A 27,323-nucleotide genomic window follows, 5' to 3' on the forward strand; every position below is an offset into this window, starting at 1 on the left:
GGCCACTCCTCCACTGAGGTCTCCGGCGGCCATCTTCACTGGCAGGCATCGCAGACTCCCAGGCGGTATCAAGTGGACCGGTCCCCCTGTGTACCTCTCCCCTGCTAAAGGACAGTGTAAACAGCACTATAGCTCTCCAAGACACTGAATCTGGGTGGTTGATTGTAGTGAAAGGTGCAGTGAGTACTAACTTTTCTGCATTGTATGTGACTATTGCTAGTGCTGCCTGTCTGTGACTTATTCTCCTTACTGTCAGCTTATAACTATCCCTTTCCTTCTCCTACGGCCCGGCAGGTGTGTGGGGGAAGGGCGTTTTTCTGATACCCTCACTTATATAAATCACGTATTTGTGGGGTCAGTCACATACTGTTGTGTGCTACACAATACCATATCTGGGCTGTTGTGTCGCATACTGGTGAGTGCGCGGGTGTTAAAACCGTAATTCCTCTGGTGATACGTATTTCTTGTGTATTTACGGTATCATGTCTGATGAGGAGACTGAGCGCTCTGTGGCTACTGTGCTATTTTCCTGCAGACGCTGTGCTGCTGGAGTTGATGGGGAGGACTTATCTCAAGATGGTCTGTGCGGGCGGTGCCAGCTGGTACCGGGCCCCTCCAACCCAAAGTGATGTGCCACCAAGGGCATCTAAACGTCCGGTTGTGAGTTCACTAGCTGCGCAGTTGTCGGACTCGGAAGTGTCCTCAGATGATGGAGAAATCCATGAGGACTCTGACTCTGATGCCATGGGGCAGGAGGTGGAAGCTAAGTCCTCCATTAATGTTCCAGCCTTAGTTAGGGCGGTGCGGGCTATCCTACATGTTGAGGATGATGTGCCGGCTCCTAGGTCGAAGTTTCCTAATTTTAAAAAGGCCAAGGTGACTTCAACTGTGTTTCCCCTGTCTGATCAGTTAACGGATCATATGGCGGCGGCCTGGCAATTACCCAGTAAGAGGTTCCATCCACAGAAGAGGTTGGCGGCGAACTATCCTTTTCCTGAAGCTCATTGCAGGAAATGGGAGACTCCGCCGGCGGTGGATTCCCACGTTACCAGCTTGATCAAAAGCGCGACGCTGCCATTGCCGTCTATCTCCTCTTTGAAGGATCCCACGGACAGGAAGGTGGAGACTTGTTTAAAGTCCATTTATTCTCTTTCCGGGGCGGTGGCTCGCCTGTCCATGGCTATCTCCTGGGTGGCTAAAGCCATTGAGGCATGGGCCAATGACTTGGAGGATACCTTTCCTGATGAGGCTCCGGATATCCAGAGAGCGTTAGTGGGACAGATGCGGGATGCAGCTTCCTATATCGGGGAAGCGTCTTTGGATGCCAGCCTGCTCACTTCTAGGGTGTCGGCTGCAGCGGTGTCTGCTCGGCGCTCCCTGTGGCTGAGGTCCTGGAGGGCTGATGCAGATTCAATAAAGGGTCTGGAGGCCTTGCCTTTTAATGGTGATTTACTATTTGGTCCGGATTTGGACAAGATAGTGGATACTTTGGCTAAGTCCAAGTCTGCTTTCCTCCCTTCGGCCTCTGCACCGGCTAAAGTGAGGAGCTCTGCCTTTCGGTCCTTTCGGGTTCAGGGTAAGGCCAAGGGCCAGTCCTTCCCGAGACATTCGGCGACCAAGGCCGCACCCAAGCCCAAGAAGCAGGCATGGAGTGCTCGGCGCCCTTCTTCCAAGCAGGAGGATAAGCCTGCTGCCTGATGGGACGGGCCTTTCTCTGGGGGACCCCAGAGTGGGAGGCCGACTTCTCCAATTCGCCCAGTGTTGGCACAATACCACCACGGATGCCTGGGTTCGAGAAGTAGTCTCTCAGGGGTACGCCCTGTCTTTTCGGTTCAGGCCGCCCCACCAGTTTTTCTGCACAAGTCCTTCTCTGGACAAGACCAAAGGTGGCCAGATTCAGGTAGCTATAGAATCCTTGCTACAAGCAGGGGTCATTGTTCCCGTTCCGCAGTCTCAGCGCGAGACGGGGTACTATTCTACTCTGTTTCTGGTGCCGAAACCCAATGGTTCTCATCGCCCTATCCTGAATTTGAAGTCTCTGAACAGATACCTCAGAGTTCCCAGGTTGAGGATGGAAACATTACGTTCCATCATTCTGGCGATGGAACCCGGGGATTATATGGTCTCCCTCGATATCCAGGACGCCTATCTCCATGTGCCCATAGCACCGGCACATCAGCGGTATCTGAGGTTTGCTATCCTGAACCATCACTACCAATTTCGGGCGTTGCCTTTCGGCCTTTCCACGGCTCCGAGGGTGTTCAAGGTGATGGCAGTTATGGCTGCCCACCTTCTGGGTCAGGGTATTCGACTGTTGCCGTACCTGGACGATCTTCTGCTGCTGGCAAGCTCCCCGGAGGTGCTTCTTCGACATCTCCACCTGACCATTGTTTGTCTTCAGGCGCACGGGTGGTTGATAAATTGGAGGAAGTCCTCTCTGGTCCCATCTCAACGGATGGTCCATCTGGGAGCACTTCTGGATTCTTGTCAACAAAGGATTTTCTTGACTCCGGAAAAGGTGTCCTCCCTACAACTGAGGATACACAGTTGCCTGAGCAGTGGCAGGGTGTCGGTCCATTCGGCAGTGAGAGTCCTGGGGTCCATGGTGTCGGCATTCGACATGGTGGAATTTGCCCAGTTCCATTCCAGGCCCCTGCAGGGGCAGATTCTGTCGGAATGGAACGGGTTACCTCACCGGATCCGATCCCAGATGCTGGTGTTGTCCCCGGAAGTGCGCCGGTCTCTGGCGTGGTGGCTTCAGTCAGCTCATCTCATCCAGGGCCGCCCCTTTTGGATCCCGGACTGGGTTCTGCTCACGACAGATGCCAGTCTCCGGGGCTGGGGGGCAGTGACAGGCTCGTTGTCTCTTCAGGGCCGTTGGTCGGCGGAGGAAGCCATCCTTCCCATAAATGTTCTAGAGCTGCGGGCAGTGTACCGTGCTCTACTGTCATCAGGCACCGTTCTTCACGGAAGAGCTGTTCAGGTGCAATCGGACAACGCCACCACAGTGGCGTACATAAATCACCAGGGAGGGACTCGCAGTCGAGCTGCGATGTCGGAGGTGTCTCAGATCTTGGCTTGGGCGGAGTGCCACATTCCGGCGATCTCGGCAGTCTTCATCCCGGGAGTCCTCAATTGGGAGGCGGACTTCCTCAGCCGTCACGACGTGCATCCCGGGGAATGGTCGCTTCACCCAGAGGTGTTTCAACTTCTCGTGGACAAATGGGGACTGCTGGAGTTGGACCTGATGGCCTCCCGTCACAACTGCAAGTTGCCCGTGTACGGCTCAAGGACAAGAGATGCAGGCGCAAGCCTAGTGGACGCGCTGTCTGTGAAATGGACGTTTCACCTAGCGTACCTGTTCCCTCCGATCTCCCTGCTGCCTCGGGTGCTCAGAAAAATCAAACAGGACGGGGGCACGTTTCTTCTGGTGGCTCCAGCGTGGCCCAGACGTCCTTGGTACTCCGATCTCAGGAGCTTGTCCGTAGACGCCCCGTTCCTTCTGCCTCAGCGTCGGGACCTGCTGTCTCAGGGGCCCTGCCTTTTCCCCCGGATCTGGGTCGGCTGTCTTTGACAGCGTGGCTCTTGAGACAGCCATCTTAAGGTCCCTGGGTTTTTCTACCTCTGTCATCGGTACCATGCTGAGGGCGCGTAGGCCTGCTTCGGCACGGATTTACCACAGGGTGTGGCACACTTACTTTCAGTGGTGTGAGTCCAGAAACTTTGATCCTCAGGTGTTCAGGGTTTCTAGGATTTTGGCATTTCTACAGTCCAGTCTTGATCTGGGCTTACGTCTTGCTTCCCTAAAGCATTCAGGTTCATGTGTCGGCTCTGTCTGTTTGGTTCCAACGACGGATCGCTACCTTGCCTGATGTTCACACCTTTTTCCAAGGTGTGCTCCGGATTCAACCTCCCTTTGTGCCTCCTGTGGCTCCATGGGACTTGGCGGTGGTTCTTCGGGTCCTGCAGGGACCTCCTTTTGAACCTCTTGAGTCTATTGACTTCAAGTGGTTAACACTAAAAACGGTGTTTCTCCTGGCAATTGCTTCGGCCAGGAGGGTATCTGAGTTGGGGGCGCTTTCCTGTAGTCCCCCCTTCTTAATTTTTCACCAGGACAGAGCAGTGCTTCGCACTCGTCCTGAGTTTTTGCCTAAAGTTGTCTCTAAGTTCCACATTAATCAGGAACTGGTGGTGCCAGCTTTTCAGTCACCTGATCTTTCAGCTGGTGAGGCTTCATTGGACGGGGTCCGTGCTCTACGAATTTATGTTGATCGGACTGCTTCGGTTAGAAAGTCCGATTCTTTGTTTGTCCTCTTTGGTTTTCATAAGAGGGGTTGGCCTGCCAACAAACAAACGTTAGCCCGTTGGCTTTGTTCTGTTATTAGGGAGGCTTATATACAGGAACGTTTACCTGTTCCGGCCTCTGTTAAGGCTCATTCCACTCGGTCTGTGGGTCCTTCTTGGGCTGCTAGACGTGGTGCCTCCGCTGTTCAGCTGTGCAAGGCAGCCACTTGGTCTTCCATTCAGACATTTTTGAGGTTTTATGCGTTTGACACCTTTGCCTCTCAGGATGCCTCCTTCGGGCGCAGGATTCTCCTTTCTGCTCAGGAGCGTCCCCCGCCCTTAGTTGAACTGCTTTGGGACATCCCCAAGGTCAAGCCTGCGGACCCCCTATGGACCCTGAAGTAGAAAACAAGAGATATGGTAAGAACTTACCTTTGTTATCTCTGTTTCTATGAAGTCCATAGGGTCCACAGGGCGCCCGCCCTGACGCACCTGGCTTCAAATGGGCTGTGTGGCTGGTCACCGGTTTTCCGTCTCCCATTTCTGTGAGTTTGGTTTCTTGTGTGTTCCAGTCTTCCTTCTCTCTGTTTAGTCTCCTCCTCCGGCCTTGGCTGCTTACCAACTGAGGTGCCTGTGGCTCGTGGGCGGGGTATAGAGGAGATCGGACCCAAGTGCATCCTGGGAGCAGTGAAAGCTTTAACTGCGTGGTGCCCGTGGATCCAGATCCAGCTATACCCCAAGGTCAACCCTGTGGACCCTATGGACTTCGTAGAAACAGAGATAACAAAGGTAAGTTCTTACCATATCTCTTGTTATTCCCTCGCGGGGCGGGGGGGGGGGGCATCCAGACCGGCTATGGCCGTATGTTGGGTAGCCAGAGCTATGGAGCGCTGGGCTGATAGTTTGGAGGCGTCTTTGGATTCCGACTGTTCGGCTTAACAGGCCGAGTTGGTTGGCAATCTCCGGGATTCGGCCACTTACATTTATGAAGCGGCCTTGGATATCAGTACCCTCGCATCTCGGATTTCTTCGGCAGCTGCTCGTCGCACCTTATGGTTGCGATCCTGGAAGGCGGACGATGATTCCAAAAAGGGCTTGGAAGCTTTGCCCTTTTAATGGAGAAGTCCTATTTGGTCCGGATCTGGACAAAATTGTGGCCATGCTGGCGGCAGCCAAGTCTGCATGTCTCCTGTCTGCTGCGGTCCCTTCCAGTTCGGGTACGTCGTCCTTTCGGCCTTACAGGGCCCAGGGTAGGCCTAAAGCACAGTCCTTTCCCCGACAAGCTGGCCCCAAGAAATCGGCCAAGCCCAGGAAACAGGCCTGGAGTACCAGACGTCCAGCCCTTAAGTCTGATGACAAACCTGCGGCCTGACGGTCCGGGCCTCCCTTTGGGGGATCCCAAAGTGGGAGGCCGCCTGCTGCAGTTATCCCAGTATTGGTTGGTAACTACGACAGACACTTGAGTTCACGGGTATGCCCTCTCCTTTCGGCACAGGCCCCCATCCCAATTCTTCACCACGGGTCTTCCCTTAGACCGGAACAAAGCCATGGAACTGCGGAAGGTTTTGCACACTATGCTCCAGGCTGGAGTTATAGTGCCTGTTCCATTCTCCCAGAGGGGCCAGGGTTTCTATTCCAATCTATTTTTGGTGCAGAAGCCCAATGGGTCGTACCGTCCGATTCTCAACCTCAAAGCCCTCATCAAGTCCTTATGGGTGCTGCGGTTTCGGATGGAGACCCTACGGTCCATCATTCTGGCGCTGGAACCTGGGGATTACATGGTGTCGTTGGACATACAGGACGCTTACCTGCATGTCCCTATTATTTTGCGCCATCCTCAGGTTTGCAATCCGCAACGATCACTTTCAGTTCCGGGCGTTACCTTTTGGCCTGGCGACAGCACCACGTGTGTTCACCAAGGTTATGGCAGTCATGGCGGCTTTCCTGCGGCTGCAGGGAGTCTGCATGTTGCCGTACCTAGACGACCTTCTGTTGGTAGCATGATCTCCAGAGCTCCTTCTACACCACTTGGATCTGACGATTGCGGTACTGCAACGGCACGGCTGGTTAATAAACTGGCAAAAGTCCACCCTGATCCCGTCTCAGAGGATTCTGCACCTCGGAGCCTTATTGGACTCCAGTCAGCAGAGGATCTTTGTGACGGGGAAAAGATCTCTGCCTTACAGTTGAGGGTGCGCAGTTGTCTGCAGAGTCGCCGTATGTCCCTGCACTCGGTGATGAGGTTACTGGGCTCCATGGTGTCAGTATTCGACAGGGGGTTTTCCAGCTCTGTAGTACGAACTATGCTAAGAGCTCGGAAACCATCTTCTGCAAGGATATACCATCGTGTGTGGCATATGTTCTTCCAGTGGTGTCGACCGAGAGGTTATGCCCCTCAGGAGTTCCGTCTGTCTAGAGTGTTAGCTTTCCTACAGGCGGGACTAGACCATGGGCTTCGCCTTGCTTCTCTGAAGGTGCAGGTGTCTGCCCTGTCCGTCTGGTTCCATCGTAGGATTGCTACAATCCCTGATGTGTGCACCTTTATGCAAGGTGTTCTTCGAATTCATCCGCCCTTTGTTCCACCGGTGGCGGCTTGGGATTTAGCTGTGGTCCTGAGGGCTCTCCAGGGACTGCCGTTTGAACCATTGGGCTCAGTGGACCTTAAATGGCTGACAGCTAAAACAATTTTCCTTCTGGCCATCACTTTGGCCAGATGTGTTTCTGACTTAGGGGCTCTCTCCTGTAGACCCCCTTTCCTGATTTTTCATGGGAACAGGGCATTGCTGCGCACTCGTCCTGAATTTCTTCCCAAAGTTGTTTCACGTTTCCATATCAACAAGGAAGTCGTGCCGGCTTTTAACTCGCCTGATCTTTCAGTGGGTGAGGCCGTTTTGGACGTTGTGCGGGCCTTAAGGATTTATGTTGAACGCACTTCTTCTTTTAGGAAGTCGGACGCCTTGTTTGTCCTCTATGGCTTCCGTAAAAAGGGTTGGCCTGCTTCAAAGCAAACTTTGGCAGGTTGGATTCGTATGGCAATTTCAGAAGCTTATCTTCATGAAGGCCTTCCGGTTCCATCCTCTGTGAGGGCTCATTCCACTAGGTCTGTGGGTCCTTCGTGGGCAGCTCGACGTGGTGCCTCTGCAGTCCAGATCTGCAAGGCTGCCACGTGGTCCTCTGTCCATACCTTTGTTAGGTATTACGCGTTTGACACCTTTACCTTTCAGGATGCTTTCTTCGGGCGACTGATTCTCCTTTCAGCACAGGAGCGTCCCCACCCTTGAAGGATAGTGCTTTGGGACATCCCCAAGGTATCCTGTGGATACCCTATGGACCCTGATGTAGAAAATATGAGATATGGTAAGAACTTACCTTTGTTATCTCTATTTCTACGAAGTCCATAGGGTTCCACAGGACTCCCGCCCTGTCGCACCTGTGCTGCAGATCGACTTTACTCTGGTCACCGGTTTTTCCGTCTCCCTCTGGTGAGAATGTGATTCTTGTGTGTGTCCAGATCTTTTTTCTCTCTCTTCCTTCTCCTCCTCCGGCCTATTGCTTGGTATGTAACTGAGATGCCTTGGCTCGGGGGCGGGGTATAGGAGTGGGACCCTAGTGCATCCTGGGAGGCTGAAAACTTAACTCTATGGTGCCCGATGCCTGACGTCATCACCTATACCCCAAGGAATCCTGTGGAACCCTATGGACTTCGTAGAAATAGAGATAACAAAGGTAAGTTCTTACCATATCTCATATTATTTATATACATAGTCATTTTAGACTTGAGCCTGTGAAAATTCCGATTAAAAAAAAAATTGTCTCCATAGTTAATAAACAGTCCTTAAAACTAAAAATAATTAGATTTATATACATCTAGTCATTTTCGGCTTGAGGAGCCTGCACACTGCACGCGCTGAGTATCAAGCATCTGGTTTTTCCTTTATTGCTCCTCTCCCTGATGTCACATTGAGATAATACATACCTCAGTTTCTTTCTAGGTGGCTAAACTATACAATATTGTGTGAGATATATATATAATTTTTTTTTTATTATTATTATTTTTTTTTTCAAAGTATCGAACCGCTACATAATGGTGGTAGGGTGCAATCAGGGAGATTGCTGCCATTTCAGGGAGTCTCCCTGACAATGAGGGAGAGTTGACAAGTATGGCATAGGGCAGTAGAGGTGTGAACCGCTGTGTCTCTGCTGCTGTCAAAGATGTGTCCGGAGTGGGAAAAACCTACTCACAGCAGGCCTCTGGGTTCTCTGCAAGTCTCAATGTTGAATTAATCTGGTTACTAGTGTGGTGCAGTGGGCCTCCCTGGAGTATGGTAATGGCTGCACTTGGGGGGAGTATCCAGAACGGCGCTAATTATCCAGTCAGCATGGTTCTCCCTAAAGCATTTTCCTATTCACAAAATGAGCAGGTTGCAGTGCCCTGATAATTCTGCCTATTAGGAACACTAACAATAATGACCCCCCATTCTACACGTGTTTAAATGCCATTGTTTTTTTCCAACAGCTCGTACTCTCATAAGTGATGGTAATGTACATGTCTCGGATTCTGAAGGTGAAGACGAAGGTGAGCATAGTTTGTTTTATATTTAATGGTCTCTATGCATATGTTACGGGATAGAAAGTGAGATATTATTACATGCTTGTATATAAATCAAGCTCATTAATTCTAATTGTGTTGATATAGAGGAATACCAAACAAATCCCCATCTGAAACAGATGAGGAAAAAAAAATTCTTCCTAACCCCATAAATGTCAATGGATACATTTTCTGGATCAGTTGCTCGACACAATGTCCTTTACAGATTATAGCTATAGATAAATGTCTGTGTTGGTGAATTTGCCATCACCACCTTATGTAGGAAGGATTCCACAGCTTAATAACCCCTACAGCCCAGACTGAAAATGTTAGGTTCCTAACTACCCTTGTTCTTCTATCCTTGTTATTTTGCATACACACGGTCAGATTTTTCTTTAGATCTGAACGATAACGATTTCATATATTCCTTTCATATCTGAAGGAAAATCTGACATGTCTGAACGATGCGCGTTCCCGATGGTCAGATAACGATATCTGACATCTGATGTGTTTGCAGTCAGTTTTGGACGATTTCAGTCATTTTAATGCAGTCAAAAATTGTTCGTAGTTCAAATCGTGTGCAAAATCGTTGGTCAAATCGTTCATCTGACCCGTGTGTATGCTACATTAGAGCTATGCTATCTAATTGTGGCAGTTGGCTGTTTTGTGAAAATTATATAAACCGGGCACTTCAGAATCTTGTACCTTTATTGAGTCCATTTAGGACATGTCTATGCATCTAGAACTGCTCATTAGTGATGTATTTTGTGTGATACACTTTTAATTGTCTTGTACAGATATTTCTCATGAAAATGTTTATTTCCTTTATTTAGATATTTTTGCAAAGTTTAATTCCTGTCATAGAGCATTACAGATTATAGCACAATACGTTCCATCGTAAGTACATATTTTATTTTACTAATGTATAATTGCTTTTTACTTCTGTAGACTGTTATTTTTCCTTTCGGTGTAATCTTTACTGTATTTTCTCAGGTGTGATACAAAAGGTCCACGACAATTTGGTCTACACCAAAAGGTTGACATGACAAAAATTAGACCGTACAGAAGGTTAAAGGTTCAAAAGGTCAAAATGGAAATGGTTGACACAATTTTTTTTTTCTAACCCTAACCGTCTTTTACAGTGCCTAATCTTAACCATCCCTCCTAGTGCCTAACCCTAACAGTATGGGCAAGTGCCTAAACCTAACCCTAAAAAACAATCAACGTTTATCATGTGTCGACCTTTTGTTATGTCAACCTTCTGGTGTTGACCAAATAATTGTCGACCTTTTAATTGTCTAGCTTTTTGTATGGAACCCATTTTCTCTGCTTCCCACAGGGAAATGTACTAGTGTATATCTGCAGGGCTCTGTAGCAGTCCTATTTGATAAAAAAAAAAAAAAAAAAAAGATGGTGGTGTCTGATTATTCATTCTTAAATAATCCCTAGGGGGTATATTTACTAATGTGAGAGTTTAGAAGTGGAGATGTTGCCCATAGCAACCAATCAGATTCTACAAAACATTTAGCTAGCACCTTCTAGAACAGGGGTGGGAAACCTTTTTTTCTGCTGAGGGCCATTTTGATATATACAGTCAGGTGCATAAATATTGGGATATTGACAGAATTTTCATATTTTGGCCTCTATTCACCACCACAATGGCTTTGAAATGAAACAAACAAGATGTGCTTTAACTGCAGACTTTCAGATTTAATTTGAGGGTAATTACATCCAAATCAGGTGAACGGTGTAGGAATTACACCGGTTTCTATATGTGCCTCCCACTTTTAAGGGGCCAAAAATAATGGGACAAACTAAACAATCCTAAATCTAACTTTCACTTTTGCCAATCCTTCCAGTCTGAAACACATAGACATCACCAGATGCTGGGTTTCATCCCTGGTGATGCTCTGCCAGGCCTCTACTGCAAATGTCTTCAGTTCCTGCTTGTTCTTGGGGCATTTTCCCTTCAGTATTGTCTTCATCAAGTGAAATGCATGCTCAATCGGATTCAGGTCAGGTGATTGACTTAGCCATTGCATAACATTCCACTTTTTAGCCTTAAAAAACTCTTTGGTTGCTTTTGCAGTATGCTTCGGGTCATTGTCCATCTGCACTGTGAACCGCCGTCCAATGAGTTCTGAAGCATTTGACTGAATATAAGCATATAATATTGCCCAAAACACTTCAGAATTCATTCTGCTGCTTTTGTCAGCAGTCACATCATCAATAAATACAAGGGAACCAGTTCCATTGGCAGCCATGCATGCCCACGCCATGACACTACCATCACCATGCTTCACTGATGAGGTGGTATGTTTTGGATTATGAGCAGTTCCTTTCCTTCTCCATACTCTTCTCTTCCCATAACTCTGGTACAAGTTGATCTTTGTCTCATCTGTCCATAGGATGTGGTTCCAGAACTGTAATGGCTTTTTTAGATGTTGTTTGGCAAACTCTAATCTGGTCTTCCTGTTTTTGAGGCTCACCAATGGTTTTCATCTTGTGGTGAACCCTCTATATTCAGTCTTGTGAAGTCTTCTCTTGATTGTTGACTTTGACACATATACACCTACCTCCTGGAGAGTGTTCTTGATTTGGCCAACTGTTGTGAAGGGGTTTTTCTTCACCAGGGAAATAATTCTTCTGTCATCCACCACAGCTGTTTTCCGTGGTCTTCCGGGTCTTTTGGTATTGCTGAGCTCTCCGGTTCATTCTTTCTATTTTAGAATGTTCCAAACAGTTGATTTGGCCACACCTAATGTTTTGCTATCTCTCTGGTGGGTTTGTTTTGATTTTTCAGCCTAATGATGGCTTGCTTCACTGATAGTGACAGCTCTTTGGATCTCATATTGAGTCGACAGCAACTGATTCCAAATGCAAATGTCACACCTAGAATCAACTCCAGACCTTTTACCTGCTTAATTGATAATGAAATAACGAGGGAATAGCCCACACCTGTCCATGAAATAGCTTTTGAGTTGATAGTCCCATTACTTTTGGCCCCTTAAAAAGTGGGAAGCACATATAGAAACCGTTGTAATTCCTACAACGTTCACCTGATTTGGATCTAATTACCCTCAAATTAAATCTGAAAGTCTGCAGTTAAAGCACATCTTGTTTGTTTCATTTCAAAGCCATTGTGGTGGTGAATAGAGGCCAAAATATGAAAATTCTGTCAATGTCCCAATATTTATGCACCTGACTGTATAATACATTATTCATGAGCCTGGTGCAGCCCACGACCCCTCCATGTGACGCCACACGGGGCGGGCCACAATCACCGGTGATTACAGCAATGCCTGGAGCATCCTGAGGGAGCTGTAAGGGCATCGGCATGACTGTCTGAAGCGTCCTAAGGACGCTTCAGGCGGCACTGCTGCATTGATTCTGACTGGAGGGTGCCATTCTAGGCACCCTGCTAGCCAGATGAGGCTAGCAGAAAAAAATCTCAGAGGGCCAGACCAAATGATTCTGCGGGCCTTATACGGCCTCCAGGCCTGAGGTTCCTCATCCCTGTTCTAGAAGATATTATCTAGAATCTGATTGGTTGCTATGGGCAACATCTCCACTTTTAAAAGCTCTCACCTTAGTAAATTTACCCTTAGGTCTTCCCAACTTTGCAGTTCATTAATCACCAATATTTTCTAAATAATAATAATGCAACCAGAAGTATAATTGCTACAGATGTATTGTAGTATTTTAACAAAATAGGAGTTAGGATGAGATGAGCCTGCAAAATCTCTTTAAACTGGGTGCATTAAAATAGGTATGTGACATCACAAAAAACTATTTTTCATGTAGTCTTGCATTTTTACAGTTGGGGAATGATATTTAGTATATGTATTACCATTTTTGCTCCTCCTTTAGAAGTTCTTGCAATATGGGGAGTGTTCATTTATTGTTGGTAATTTATTTCTTTGCTGTATTTTATTTTGATTATTTATTGAGATCAGGGCTAGTTAAATGCAATAATTTTAGTGGAATTCTTCCCACACTGTTGTATTTCCAGGGATCAGAGTTCAGACAGAAAAGAAAAAAAAAATCAAGTAAAAAATGTACATCTAAGTGCATCTGGGGATCTTGTCCTAATTTATGTTATTATTTTATGCAGAGCACCACGATTTCTAATGCCAATTCTTGTGGAAAAATTTCCTTATGTCAACAAATCTCCAAGAATTCTGGTGAGATTTCCATTTTAAATGTATAAGTATATGTAGAAGAGGAGTCATTTAGTAGATTACTCATCTATAGACTGCATTAAGGACTTACATGCGTTACAGTAAATTAATTTGTGTCTAACTAAACACAGCACTTCCATATTTGTTAATACAGTATATTGCACACATTTTTTGTTTCTGGTGTTTAGGACTTTACATGCAATTGCCATTTTATTAATCTGTAAAACGAGTGATTAATGTTTTAGATAATGTGCTGTATGTTTTGCACCTTCTGGGTTGTGCAACTGCAGCTGTCCTGTCCATTTATTTCATTTTTGTTATATATGAGAAAGAGGCTGATCCTGGAGGAGAGACTGTGGCAAAACTTTTCAGTCACTTCAGATTGTTGCCCAGTCCAGAGTGAGAGACATGTTGGGCAAAGGACCAGTGACTGCACTCGTCTACACCCACTGAGATGATGGAGCCAGCTACTTTTACAGGCTGTTGAAGTTGCTCACACAGCTCACCGCATGTCCTATGGAGCCAAGCAGGGGTGCTCCCAACTCAGAAAAAGAGACGGTGCACCCTCTGGGGTCTTCATCTGACCTCTTTTGGCCTCCACCTGTACAAGCCTGGTTGTTCTCGGGCCTAGCATTGTCAGTGTAGAGTGTGCAGGAACTGTCTACTCAGGGTGAGCTTTGAGAGCCGCCACCTCTTCTAGACCTCAGAAGTTGTGTCTTCCAGGGCTTCCCCAATCTCAGGAGGAATCAGTTTGCAGCTTTTCCACCCAGAGGAAGGACAGGTGGCAGAAGCCCCCGATATGGAGTATACTGTCGAGGATTACAACAGGAAACTGGGAGTGAATGATTGTGTGTGCCGTGAGTCAGGCATTGGAATTTAGGATGTCGATGAATTGGATATTCCAGACACTTCATTGTTTAAAAATGAAGAGAAATAAACAGTTTCTTTCCCATTCCGTTGCTGGACTTTGCATTCTGAAGCATGCACTAAAGCCTGTTCAATGGTTTCAGATATGCCTTAGATTGCAGTGCTTCTATCCTGATCAAGGTTTTGACAAAATGGGAATTCCCACCTGAGCTGGATGCTCCCCCATAGCTCGCCTTTCTAAGACCATAACATTCCCATTCTGAGCCCTACTACCTTATCAGAGGGGAAATTGTTATCATGCCTTAAGGCAGTTTACACCACAACAAGCTTCTCCCTTAAATCCAGTTTAGTTTTGACTTGGGTCAAAAAGTCAGTGGAAAGGTGATTGGAGCAATTAGCAGTGGGTCTGAGTTGTGACAGACCAAAATTGTATTTGCTCATGCTGAGTTCTCTGAGTATATAAGACTAGAATTTCAGCTTGAACTGTCTTGGCAGACCATGCCTTCTGGCTTCAGACTTGAGAATTGGATACTTATTCCAAGAGGACTTTTGATTAATTTACATACATGTCAGTGTCCCTGTCCTAGGTTTTACACCTATATGTGGAGAATATGAAGAGTTAGGACTCTAGCGATCGGTCCTCTACGCCTCTTGTTGAGTTGCAGATAGTTAAACAGGCTTGTACAGCTAGATGGCCAGCTCCCAAGTCCTCTGACGACGGACTTGGCAGAAAAGGTGGTGGAGATTACCAAATGATGCTTCATCTGAATTCACAGCTGCTTTTATCTTATCCTGGTTACACCTTATAACCTAGAATATATCTCAATAAAACAATTTGTTGGACAAGACATGGGCACTAGCCTATAACCAGATGATAAAAAATGTGTGTGGGAATGAATCAAAAGTGAAGTGGGTGATAATAAAAATTAATAAAAACACTTCCTTTTAACTTCAGACCATAGTTTTCATTTCATGTTCCATAATGTTTCACTGAAGCATGTAGACAAATTAAAGATGGATGCTCCGGTACCTCTACCTCATCTTCCACCTGCAACAAAAATCTGGATCAGGCTCCACGAGTATACCACGGATCCTCTTATCATTAGCCGCCAACTGGTTTGAGTCTATGCGCTTTGTCAAGGCAGTATAATCAGGAGTCTACAAGAAGTTCCTTAAATACCTTGTAGACTCATTATTTCCGGGTGAAGGGGTGACCAAAAAACAATGTATATATTCTCATTCTATTTATACGACACATACTATATAATTGAATAAATATTCTCATAATATAAATAATTTGACCACATTTGAAAAATAGGATAGTTTTAATACTTGTGGGGACTGTCTTCTGTACTGGAAGTACCCTATATCCACTTCCTGTAACCGTATCTCGGTTGGCCACTTACGGGAAATGGAACGCAGGTAAACTGCATATCCAAACCGTCTATTACGTCAACTTTCTTCTGATGTCAGCCGGAGTGGATGGTTGTCAATAAAGCTATACATCCAAAGACCGTATGTTAATACATAAGACGTTCTGACATTTGTATTCGCAGTTTTTAAACATATACCAGTCAAGCCCCAGCAACATAGTAGAACATTGGAATTGATAGATATATAGCTTTATTGACATCCTGACAGGCACCAAATGTGTTTACAAAGGTAATGGCAGTTATGTCTGCCTTTATCAGATCCATTGGGTGATGGCTTTTCCTTATCTGGTCGATATGCTGATCAGGGCGATCTCTCCAGCATTTCTGCAGACTCATGTTCTGGAAACATCCTGGACCATGGAGGCTCCTGTTATGATTTTACTTTTTAAGAAATCCAACCTGACTCCTTCTCTGGACCCAGGTGTGTATCTTTAAACAGGAGTTGCTTATTCTCCATCTGGGACTGGACAAGAGTAATGATGGGCACAAGCCTAAGTGGCTGAGGGGCGTCAGACTTCAGTCCAGATTACAAGATATTCGGACTCCAGAGGTCATGGTCAACAGGGCCATTGAGATACTTTTCGAAAATGAAACTGCTGTGATTTAAATCACTAATGGTAAACCAAGGGTACACTACCTATCAAAGCGACCAGCTAAGCATTCCAGCCATCTAAGTGGTTTTCAACCCTAGTGTGGAGAACTTGGGCGCTGACTTCTTCAGTTGCTGGTGGACTGTTGGATGCAATCAGATATCGGCAGGATAGAGTCTCTGATGAACCACTATGTGGAGTGCTTCTACTCCCAGACAACATGTAAGATACTTTGAGCTTCCATCTGATCCACCTGTTTCCTTTTGTAGTGATCCTTCCGCAAGTACCACAAAGGTAAAAAAAAGTGCATTCTGGTGATTTTTGTTGCAATGACTGGACCCAGAAGGTCTTGGTTTATAGACCTTTTAAACATGGCGGAGAGTTTGTCATGGCACATGCCTCTTGAGACCTGAACCCTTAAGTCAGAGTCCCTTTTACCACCGGAGTTTACTGCTGTTGGCTTTAACAGTGTTGCTGTTGCAACCATGATCCTTAGAGCGATTTGTTTTTCTGACAATGTGGTTCAGATTATTCTCAGGGCCAGAGGTTCCCAAACGCGGTCCTCAAGACTCCCCAACAGTTCAGGTTTTAGAGATATCCATGGTTGAGCAAAGGTGACTTAATTACTACCTCAGTCAATTTGATTTAACCACCTGTGCTCAACCATGGACATTTCTAAAACCTGACCTGTTGGGAAGCCTTGAGGACCGTGTTTGGAAACCTCTGCTCAAGGCTACAAAACCAGTTTCAAATAAGAATTGCATTAGTAAGATTTATGTTGTGTGGAGCAAAGGTCTTTCCCACTCTTTTTACTTTGCTGTAACTAGGACTGTTTGGAAGCTTAAAGCTCTTTGAAGGTTCAGGTCTGAGCCTTTTAGTTTTCTTTTAAAGAAAAAATTTATTTTACCTGAAGACGACTTACAGGAAATAATGCTTGTGCAGCCTCCATATATCCCCAATTGCTCCTTGGGATCTTAACCTGGTGCTGACAGGTTAACCACATCCTTCTTTCGAACCATTGGATTTGGTGGAGTAGAAGTTCCTTGCAAAGGAAAACTATCTTCCTGTTTCAGATCTTAGGTCTCCTTTTCTCATCATTCATGAAGACTTGTCTGTTTTTAAACCAATACTTTTTAGCCCAGAGTGGTTTCTAGGTTCTATCTGAATCCAGGACAAAGTGATTCTAGCCCAATTGAGTTAAGTCACCATACAAATTAGGGTTGTCTTCAGCTACTGAACATTGTAAGAGCTTTGAGAATCTATGTTTCGAAAACCTAGGATTTAACCGAGATGGATGACCTGTTGGTTGTTTATGAAGTCCATATGAAAAGTGAACCAGCTTGCAAACAAACCCTTGCCATGTGGATTATTTTGGTAATTTACTAGCCTTACTGTGGTAGCTGGATTGCCTGTTCCAGAGACTGTTAATGGCACATTCTACCAGATCAGTAGGCACCTCTTGGACAGAGCATCTGCTGGCAGTAGTGTCGGGCAGACATCTGGGGGTATATTTACTAAAGTGAGAGTTTTTAGAAGTGGAGATGTTGCCCATAGCAACCAATCAGATTCTACTTAACATTTAACTAGCATCTTCTAGATTATAATCACTAGAATCTGGTTGCTATGGGCAACCTCTCCAATTCTAAATACTCTCACTTTAGTAAATTTACCCCCTGATCTTCGATGCAGCCCTTTACAAAATAGATTTAATGCTTTTGAATAAAAACTGACCGTGTTTGTCGTAAACAGCTGCACACTGCAACAGCTTTTGGCATGTCCTTGTGGTACTCCAGTGTCGCATAGTGGATTCGTGTTCTTACGTTAAATCTCTTTTTCTCATTGGGGTCACTTGTTCATTGGTTATTTCTTGATTTTTCTTTTTAGTCTTGTTGTTCACCCTGGGGCTTTTGCTGGACTGCCTGGGAAGGTCTTGTCTATGGGTTATAAAGGGGGAAGAGCTATGGTCCAGTAAAATTAAAGAGCCCTAGATCCCTATTACCTGGCCCTATACTGCTTGGTATTCCAGTGTCTTCCAAAAGACTGCAAGAAAAGGCTGTAATTTAAATACAAAGCTCCCATTTCCTAGCGCTCCCAATTGTCTGTGAGTTTGGTATGTTGTATTTGGGATTTAGTAGTCCTTTTCACGGATCATTGTTATATGCATGCATGCGAATGTAATTTATTGTCAGTTTAATTACATATTTATTATGTGTGCGCCCAACAATTTTGTGCTTTTATTGTAAATGAGTGATTTATAGGAAGGATTAAGGAAGTTAATATATTTGCCCATTTCCTCTGTGCTTCCCAATAAACTGTTAAAACCTAAATATGAGTCCAGTCATATACGGGTACAATACTTCTGAAGGGATGCAGTTCATTTACTGGCATCCGGAATGCCGAAATCCTGACGCCCGGCATCCGGAACTAAGGTAAACGGGCTGTTAGCCGTGGGGAGGAGGGTTAGTTTTAGGCACCCCTAGGGGGATTTAGCATTAGGCACTCACCGGGGAGGTTTAGTTAGGCACCACTGTGGGGAGGTTAGGGTGCGATTAGGTTTACGGTGGGAGTGTTAGGGTTTAGGGTGCGGGAAGGGGGGGCACCACCGGGGAGGTTAGGCACCACTAATGGAGGGTTAGGAGAATGGGAGGGTTAGGGTACTTGCCAGCCCCAGTCAGGATCCTGACGTTTCGGGCTTCCAGAGTCGGTATTTAGTCCGGTGGCATTACATACCGATTCCCCTTTGATGGGTTGGGTATGAGATGCTGGCACTCAGGATCCCGGCAGTGAGAATCCCGACGCCGGCATTCCGACTGGGTTAAAATACCGACACCTGCCGGTCAGTCCTCTACACCTAACCCTCCCCCCTCTAACCCCAATACTTACAATTGGGATGTTTGCATCGGGATTTCGACTGATGCCTGGATGCCTGCGCCGGCATCCCAACCACCGGGATGACAACTACATCCCCTTATTATCATGAATGGGATAAACTTAAATGTATGATAAATGGTCACCGACATGTTATGTCAGTATATGCGGGTTTTGTCATTTTCTCACAGCTCACATATCTCTTTGTTTTATGTTAGGAGTGTTACACACATAACCTTTTACGGATAACCATCTACTTCCCAGTACTCAGGCTTGACATTTTGGAACTTGTAATAGAAAAGCTGCTGAAAATTGATGTATGTATTCCATAGCTTATCACTGCCATTGTTTTAGTATTTCCTAGTGATCTCTACAAGTAATGCTACATGTTCAGTCCAATTACCTGAGATTTACTCGCCGGGTGCAAGTGATTGCCGCTATATTCCACACTTATGGTGCCGCAGCATTGTGGATTTTTGTTCTTAGCCCCATAGAAAAGTACTTATAAATGGGGAACATTGAAGATTGTTTCTTCTTCCCAGTCAGAGTGTCCTGGCAAATTCACCTAAAGATTAGACTATATGATGCTCTGAGAAACCAGAAAGTACCAAAAAGCTACATACAAGGTATCACGTCTAAATCATCAGAAAATACTGTACAGGTACTTTACCTTTAATGGAAGGGTAACTGTAGGAAAAAGGTATATAAAATCCAAAATAAAAAATGTGGTATGACTTGCTAATTGTATCTGATCAAAACACAAATTCTGGAACAATTCAGCAAACACTGCATACGTAAATTCTCTCAAGCTTTAACAAACCGAAGCAAATGTAAGAAGGCGTTAACAAAATTCCCCAAATATGAAAGTGATTACATTGGTGATCAAGGCTGTTCACAAGCTACTGCTGCTGCCTTCTTGTTGGCTTGTTTTTGTTTATCAAATTACAAAAATAAATTGCCATGCGCTATTTGTCACATGAGATTATATTTATCATATTTTAGGTATTGGAGAGGACTGGATGATTGGTTATTATGTTCATATACATAAAGTATAACTTTGAAATATGTGCTTTGTACACGCATGAGTTTCTACTTATATTTCTAGATATTTTGCGTTCTCTTTCAATCTACCTGGCTTATTTCATGCATGGCTTTGTAGTAGGCACGGGAGTTTATATTTGCTGTCCTGTGAAGTGTTCTCCTGCTAAGACTGTATTAAAGGCAGAGCAAACTGCAGAGCTGTACCATGTGTCTGTGCTATGGAAATAAACAGTACTGGTTGTTGGTTTGCTGGAAAGTACAAAAGGAGGCTAGAAAAGCAATATATATATAGTCAGGACTGTAAGTGGTTCTATACAAACCAATACATGATGTAATCATGAGGTAGACACCCCCTCCTTGCAAAGCTGTTGTCAAATATATACTTTAGTGTTAGAGAAGACATCTGGTACAGATTACTTGGTTTATATCTTATAACATTGGTTTAGATTTGCTTGCTAATTACAATAAGCTGTTTTCATCATTTGTTTTCCTGTTGGTTGGTTATCAGGTGAGTGCACCCCGCCATGATATAGAGGATGCAGAAGAAAACTCCAGCAGTGCTAATGGAGAGAACTGTGCTACAGAAGAAGCCTTGTTTAACATGGTGAGAGAACCGGTGGCGTTACGAGTGTTTGTGGGTCTCTGATTACGTTTTAGTGTTCTACAATTGTACATCAAGGCACAGAGGGTTATGTAATAAATAATGACTGTAAATGATTATAATAACACATTCCACATTTAGCTGAATAGTTACCTCACTCTTGTCATCTAGCTTCTAAAGGTATGTAATTCTCATAGGATGAAGATGAAGAGCCGCAGGAGAGGGCTGCAATTGCTGTCTATGACACAATGGCTCATGCTGCTGCTGAACGCTTGGACTTATCCCTGTCTGTCCTTTTTGCCTACATCAAAGAATTCTGCTTCCCAAGTGGTAAGTTATGGAGCCGTTACATACAAGCAGTAAAGGCAGCAGTTTTGTTCATGAGTGCTTTTTTTTCCCCCCTAACTCAATAATCTATTAGAAATACTTGCCTTTTTTTTGTTCTTTTAGTATAGGTTGATATGAGTGTTTGTTTTCTTCTCTTTAGTTTATTAAATGTGTGAAGGCCAGATCTCCTATAGAGAGCTGATTTGTCTCCAGATCATGTGTTTACTATTCGCTAGAATTTCTCTCTATTCTAATCTGGGCACACTGGACCATGTTGTTGCTCGAGGGGACCCGTAGGGACAGTTTCCAGCTGTTTGTTACATTGTTGTTTGCTGGATTTCCTGTGTGTAAACTGTGTAATCTGCAATCCAGCTACCTTCCTGGTTATTTATGGTAGTGTTTATGGCGGATAAGTCTGGTAAGTTTAAGTCCACAAAGTCTAAAGCCGCGTATCCACTAGTAGACATGGAAACGACAGCACGATTACGACATTGTAATCGTGCTGTCGTTTCCATGTCTAGTAATGTGCCTAGACTGAACCTTCACCCGTTCAGTCTAGGCACATCCATCATCCCCGCACATGCTGAACCTGACGGGATCGTCAAATTGACGAGCATGTACGGGCGATGATAGATGGCAAAAACAACCAGCGGGCACACGCATCGCTGGTCGTTTTTGATATTTACATGCCCGATTTGTGGGTGATTAACAAGCGATTGCGCGATAGCGACATCATTATCGTGCAATCGCTTGGTTAAATCGCTAAGTGGATATGCGGCTTAAGGAGGATGTGGTGGCCATGTTTTTTACTTGCGCCAAATGTAAAGTCAGATTGCCTTGTGGGGTCCGGTGACTGCTCAGTTTCAGGCAGCGCAATACCTGTCAAGGCAGAGACAGTTTGGGCTCATACTTTGGGCAATTCTGTGCCTGAGCTGATTAAGTTGGTGTCTCACCAGCTTGAGAAACAAGCTAGGGTGCCCTACTGTATGTGCCCTCCCGGGAGATGTGCAGCACTTCCAGGGGGTGCCAGTGTCTCTTCCTGCTCCTCTTGGGGAGCTTGCTTGGGTTAATTCCACAAAGTGCTTGACTTTTGGGTTCGCAAAGATCTCCATGCTTGAAGAGGTTCTTTGAGGAACTGCGTTACAGGGACATGCAGAAACGTTATCACTCCCCGCTGGATTCGGAGAAATAGGAGAGTGAGCTTTCGGATGATTTGCCGCCTCTTAAGTATAGTTTGGAACCCTCCTCTAGAAATAGGATTGAGGACCTTATTTCGACGGTCCATCTGTCTTTGTACTACTTGGACATGGACTCTCCTGCTGAGACGGCGGGCCCATTTAAACTATTAAAAAAAAAAAAAAAAAAGAGAACAGTTACTTTTCCATCCTCTTCTGATATCTCTGATTTAATTGAGGAGACTTGCAAAGCTCCGGATAAAAAAAAAATTGCCATACTCTGAAAGTTTGCATTTCTCTGTCCTTTGCTGTGGCTCATATGCTGAACAGTCTCCTAAGGTGGATGCCTCGGGGGAACACAAATAAAAATATATATAGCCCCTGGCGCTTGAAACGGAGCAAAAAATGTGTATTACAGAACTATGGAGATTGAATGCCCTTTAGCTGCAGTTAATTTGGTTGCTGGCCAATGTATATCTAGAAGAGACAGATAAATAACCGCACTTAAGCCTATACCCAGTATAATTATATTTATATTCTGTGTGCTATATAGAGAAAACAAATAATAAAAAAAAAATATATGGATAGGTCTAGCATGTGAGAAGGACCCACTCACTGGAGCATGGCATAACACCCTAATTAAGCCTGATTGAATACATATAACCTAGACTCTTTTGGGTATCAGAAGGGAATTTATTTGATATTTCGCAAAACCCTTGATATTCAATACTTGTTTTAATAATATTTTCTTTGATATACCCCCATTTTGAACACGTTTGGAATATTTTAAAGGGGTAGTATCCAATAAAATTTGTGTTTTAATAAATATTCTCATCATATTTGAATTATTATGTTTAGGTGTGCCCCCAAAAGCAATTTTTTGTCTTCTCCTTGCTTTCTGGCAAGAATAGAAATATAAAAAGCCCTGCTGCTTGTGCTATGCAGCTATGTTTATAAACCATATCCTTGTCCTGCATTGTTTTGTATTACTATTAACTGTGTTTCTTGTGTGTCATTTATGTACTGTGTAAGGCGCTGCGGAACCTTTTGTGGTGCCATATAAATAAAGGATATATCTATATTTTTTTTAATCGTTTATTAGAATTAGAGGTAAGCAAACAGTACAATTTGGTGTCACAGTAGATATATTATTCGAAAACAATATATATAGTCATATAGAAAGATTACACCGGTAATGTCATAATTGAAAAAGTTCAGCTAATTTTGAAATTGAAGAAAATATTATCTTAAGTAGTCATAACAACATTGGTAGAATGTGATAAAAAGTAAAAGTTCAGTTAGAGGATATTTGGGACGAAGGGAAAGTATAAAAATTAAAAAAGGAGGAGGGGGGGGGAGTGTGTAAGTGAGTCGGGATAACGTGATAGACAAATAATAAATGAAAACATTGGGAATAGATATAGGGGATGTGATTCATGAAAGACCTGGAAGAGGAATTGCTTGAGAGGAGTACCAGGGTGACCAAGTTGAATGGAATTTATGCACTGAGTTATTCAAGAGGCTGGTAGTATACTCCATTTTAGAAACAAACCAGATTCTATTTAAAAGTTCTTGTTTAGTTGGGGTGTTATTTTTTGTTCCAGTTGCGTGCTAGTTGATACTTAGCTGCACAGGAGATGTGGAGAATTAATTTATTAGCGTCTTTGGAAACCTGATCCATCGGGACACAGAGTAAAATGTTAGCGGGGGAGAGAGAGAAAGGTAGGGTGATAGCAGATGATATGAGGGAGCAAACCATATTCCAGAATGGGACTATCCTTGGGCACGACCACCAAATGTGAAAAAATGTGCCGACATGACCACACTGTCTCCAGCACAGGTTAGAGGTGTTGGGATACATATGATGGAGGCGTTCTGGGACTAAATACCATCTGGTGAGAACTTTATATGAATTTTCTTTGATTGCCACACTGATGGAACATTTAGAAATAGTAAGATGTATTGTTTCCCAGGTGTCATCGCCCAATGGGTGTCCCAAATCTGTCTCCCATGCTAGCTCGTGTGTCGAGGATAAGGGGGATTCCGGTGCCAATATAGAATGGTAAAGAAAAGATATAGTACCCTTGTCAGTAGATCGGTGAATGCAGTATCTTTCTATAGGAGAGGGATTTCGGGGTGAGGTAGTGGAAAATAAAGAGGTGATAAAGTGGCGAATTTTCAAGTATTGATAGTGTAACGAGTTGGGAATGCCGTGTTTTTCCTGAATATCATTAAACGTTTGAGGGGCGAATTGTCCTATAATATAACGAAGGCGGGTAATACCGGTCCTGGACCAGGTAGATGCCATGGTAGGTGAGAGGCCTGGTGGGAAGGAAGGGTTGTTCCATATGGGGGTTTGAGGAGACGGATAGGTGGAGAGAGAGAGTTTTTTATTAAGATTATCCCATATGAAGATTGTCAGAGCTACCGTTGGTACGGAGAGGGCAGTGCGCGGTCTGTATTTGGAAGGTAACCAAGGCAAATGTGAGATTGAATCATAACCCACTAAATCATTCTCGATGTCAACCCAGCGTTTAGTAAAACTAGGAGCATGCCAGGCCACCATCTGACTCAAATGAGAAGCTTTATAGTAGCGTAATAGAAGAGGCAAACCTAGGCCTCCGTTTGATGATCTTCTAGCTAAGATATCTCGATGTATACGAGGTCTTTTATAGTTCCATATAAATTTACAATATAAAGATTGGAGTTGGTTGAGGACTTGGGTTGGTATTGCCACAGGTAGAGTCTGAAACAAATAAAGCAATTTTGGTAGAACATTCATCTTTATTACATTGATACGCCCAATCCATGAGATAAAATAAGTTTTCCATTGTAGAATATCCTGTTCAATTGTTTTAAACAAAGGAGGATAATTCGCTTTATATAGGTGATCATATGTTTTAGTAATATTAACCCCAAGATATCGCAGAGTCTATTCTCCAATGGAAATTAAAATTCAATTGCAAAAGCCGTCTCAGATCACCCGGGGGAGGTGAATGGGAAGAGCTTCAGATTTAGTTTGATTGACTTTGTAGCCTTACAGGTCTCCATATATGGACAATTCACGGAATAAATTTGGTAGAGAGGCGAGTGGTTTAGTCAAAGTAAGAAGAATATCATCAGCAAATAAAGAGAGAGTGTATTGAGAGTTTCCAATAGTTACACCAGATATGTCAGGGTTAGCCCGTATTCTCCTAGCCAGCGGTTCGATAATCAATGCAAATATAAGGGGCGATAACGGGCAGCCCTGTCGTTTGCCATTAGTTATAGAAAAAGGATCTGATAGTATCCACCCAGCCAGAACAGATGCAGTTGGATTAAAGTAAAGGGATTTAATAGCTTGTAGAAATTTACCCCCGAGGCCAAAAGTAGTAAGCGTGTGCATCATAAATGACCAGGAAACCCTATCAAAGGCTTTCTCCGCGTGCAGAGCAAGCACAAGAGAAGGAAGTTGATGATTATTTATATAGTGAATAATGTCCACTGTTCGCCTAGTATTATCAAGTGCCTGCCTGGACGGTACAAAGCCCACCTGGTCCGGATGGATAAGGTTGGATAGAAGGGGATTAAGCCTGTTTGCCAGGATCTTAGCGAAGATTTTTAAATCCACATTAAGTAATGAAATGGGTCGGTAATTAGAGGTGAGGAGTGGATCCTTACCTGGTTTGGGAATGACCGTGATGGTAGCTCTAGTGGTAGAGGGATGAAAAGTTTCACCTCAGTAAGATGTGGAATTAAAGAAGCTTGGAACGTTTTGTAGTAGGATATTGGGAATCCATCAGGGCCAGGTGCTTTAGATGGTTTTTGTGATTTCAGAGCGTTACAAGTTTCCTCTTCTGTTATGGGAAGACCAAGTGTTCCCGACAATTGTTGGTCAATACAAGGGAGATCACATGAGGATAAATAATCTACAGTTTGAGATTCAGCATTGGGATCTGAACTGACTGATTCTGAAAGGTTATATAGATGGCTATAATAGGTCTTAAAAATAGTATTTATGGCTACTGGGTTGTATTGAGATTCCCCATTGTCGTGTCTAAGGGCTTGAATGGCAGATTTAGCTTTCCGGGATTTTAATCTATTGGCTAGTAGAGTGTCTGCCTTATTACTTTTTTCATAGAAACGCAGGTTAAGCCAGCGGAGAGATTTCTCGTTTTTTTCCGCCAGAAGGGCGTTAAGATAATTTTTAGCTGATGTGAGTTTTTTATAAATATGGGAAGGATTGTTTTTGTGAGAGGTTTCTAATCTTTGAACTTCTTCAGTCAAATGAGCTAATTGAAATTTATTAGTCTTATTTCTATAGGAGGCATAGCTAATTATACATCCGCGTATAACCGATTTGTGGGCTTCCCAAACTAAGGGTGAACAGGGGGAATTTGCTTTATTAATAGAAAAATAATCGGTCAATGCAGATCTAATTTTTTCTTGAAATTGGGGTATCTTCAGAAGCGTTTCATTTAAGCGCCAAGGATGTTTAGACATAGCTGTCTCTAGGAGATTGAGAGCGATTGTAAGAATAGAATGGTCCGACCACGTATTGGGCAGAATAGAGGAATTGACTGTGTTCTGAAAAGTGTGCAACAAAGAAACAGAATAGGTTTGATGGGGGGGGGGGAGTGTAGTCGCGAGAGGAGGGATTAAATGCTCGCCAAGCGTCAAAAAGTCCAGATTCTCGCAGATGTTTGTTAAGAGATTTACTTAGTTGATGTGCTTGGGGACGATTTGGAGAGTGCGATTTATCGAGGTCTGGATTAAGGACAGCATTAAAGTCCCCACCTACAATGAGACAACCCTTCCTTCGTTTATTTAGAGTTGAAAAAAATGAATTGAAGAAGGAAATTTGGTTTGTGTTAGGAGCGTATATATTAGCTATCGTCAGGTCTATATGTCCCAATTTTCCTGTTATAATAATGAACCTGCCATCTGTGTCGGTAAGGACAGAGTCTTGAACAAAGGGTAGTTTATTGTTGCACCGTTGTGTTTAGTCGGACAGGAGGAGTAAAACACGTTTGAGAAATGTTTAGATTGGAGAGACGGGTGAGAGGAAGCACGAAAGTGGGTTTCCTGTAGGAGTACAATGCCAGCTTTAAGGCCACGAATGGAGCGAAACAATAGTGATCGCTTCTGAGGCGTATTGAGACCTTTGACGTTCATGGAAGCGAAGGTCAGAGGCATTTTAAAGGATTTTAGAATACAAGATTAGGTTTAGGGGGAAAGTAAATAAATGTTGGGTCCCGACTCGCCTACGGGGTAGGGGGAGGAGAGGAAAGAAGAAGAGGAAAAAAAAAAAAGGGGGGGTAAGGAAGATGATCGGTTATGAAATCCCCGAGTCCAGCGGAGGATATCACACACCTAGATTAGGACTTAA

General features: G+C 44.3%; 1 protein-coding gene across 2 annotated transcripts in view; it reads left to right on the top strand.

Annotated features, from left to right (window-relative positions):
• RRN3 (RNA polymerase I transcription factor RRN3) overlaps window positions 1-27,323 on the top strand; it is a 70,667-nt gene that overhangs the window by 14,167 nt on the left and 29,177 nt on the right. The window contains exons 6-11 of one of the 2 annotated variants that reach the window (XM_088474220.1): window positions 8,801-8,860; window positions 9,706-9,769; window positions 12,987-13,056; window positions 19,030-19,128; window positions 20,361-20,456; window positions 20,651-20,783. In XM_088474220.1, coding sequence (XP_088330346.1) covers window positions 8,801-8,860; window positions 9,706-9,769; window positions 12,987-13,056; window positions 19,030-19,128; window positions 20,361-20,456; window positions 20,651-20,783 — 522 coding nt within the window. The remainder of the gene's footprint in view (window positions 1-8,800; window positions 8,861-9,705; window positions 9,770-12,986; window positions 13,057-19,029; window positions 19,129-20,360; window positions 20,457-20,650; window positions 20,784-27,323) is intronic. The other variant, XM_088474221.1, reaches the window with a different exon arrangement.

This window comes from Taudactylus pleione, unplaced genomic scaffold, assembly GCF_031769625.1.
Source record: "Taudactylus pleione unplaced genomic scaffold, aTauple2 ptg000149l, whole genome shotgun sequence".
Taxonomy (NCBI): domain Eukaryota; kingdom Metazoa; phylum Chordata; class Amphibia; order Anura; family Myobatrachidae; genus Taudactylus; species Taudactylus pleione.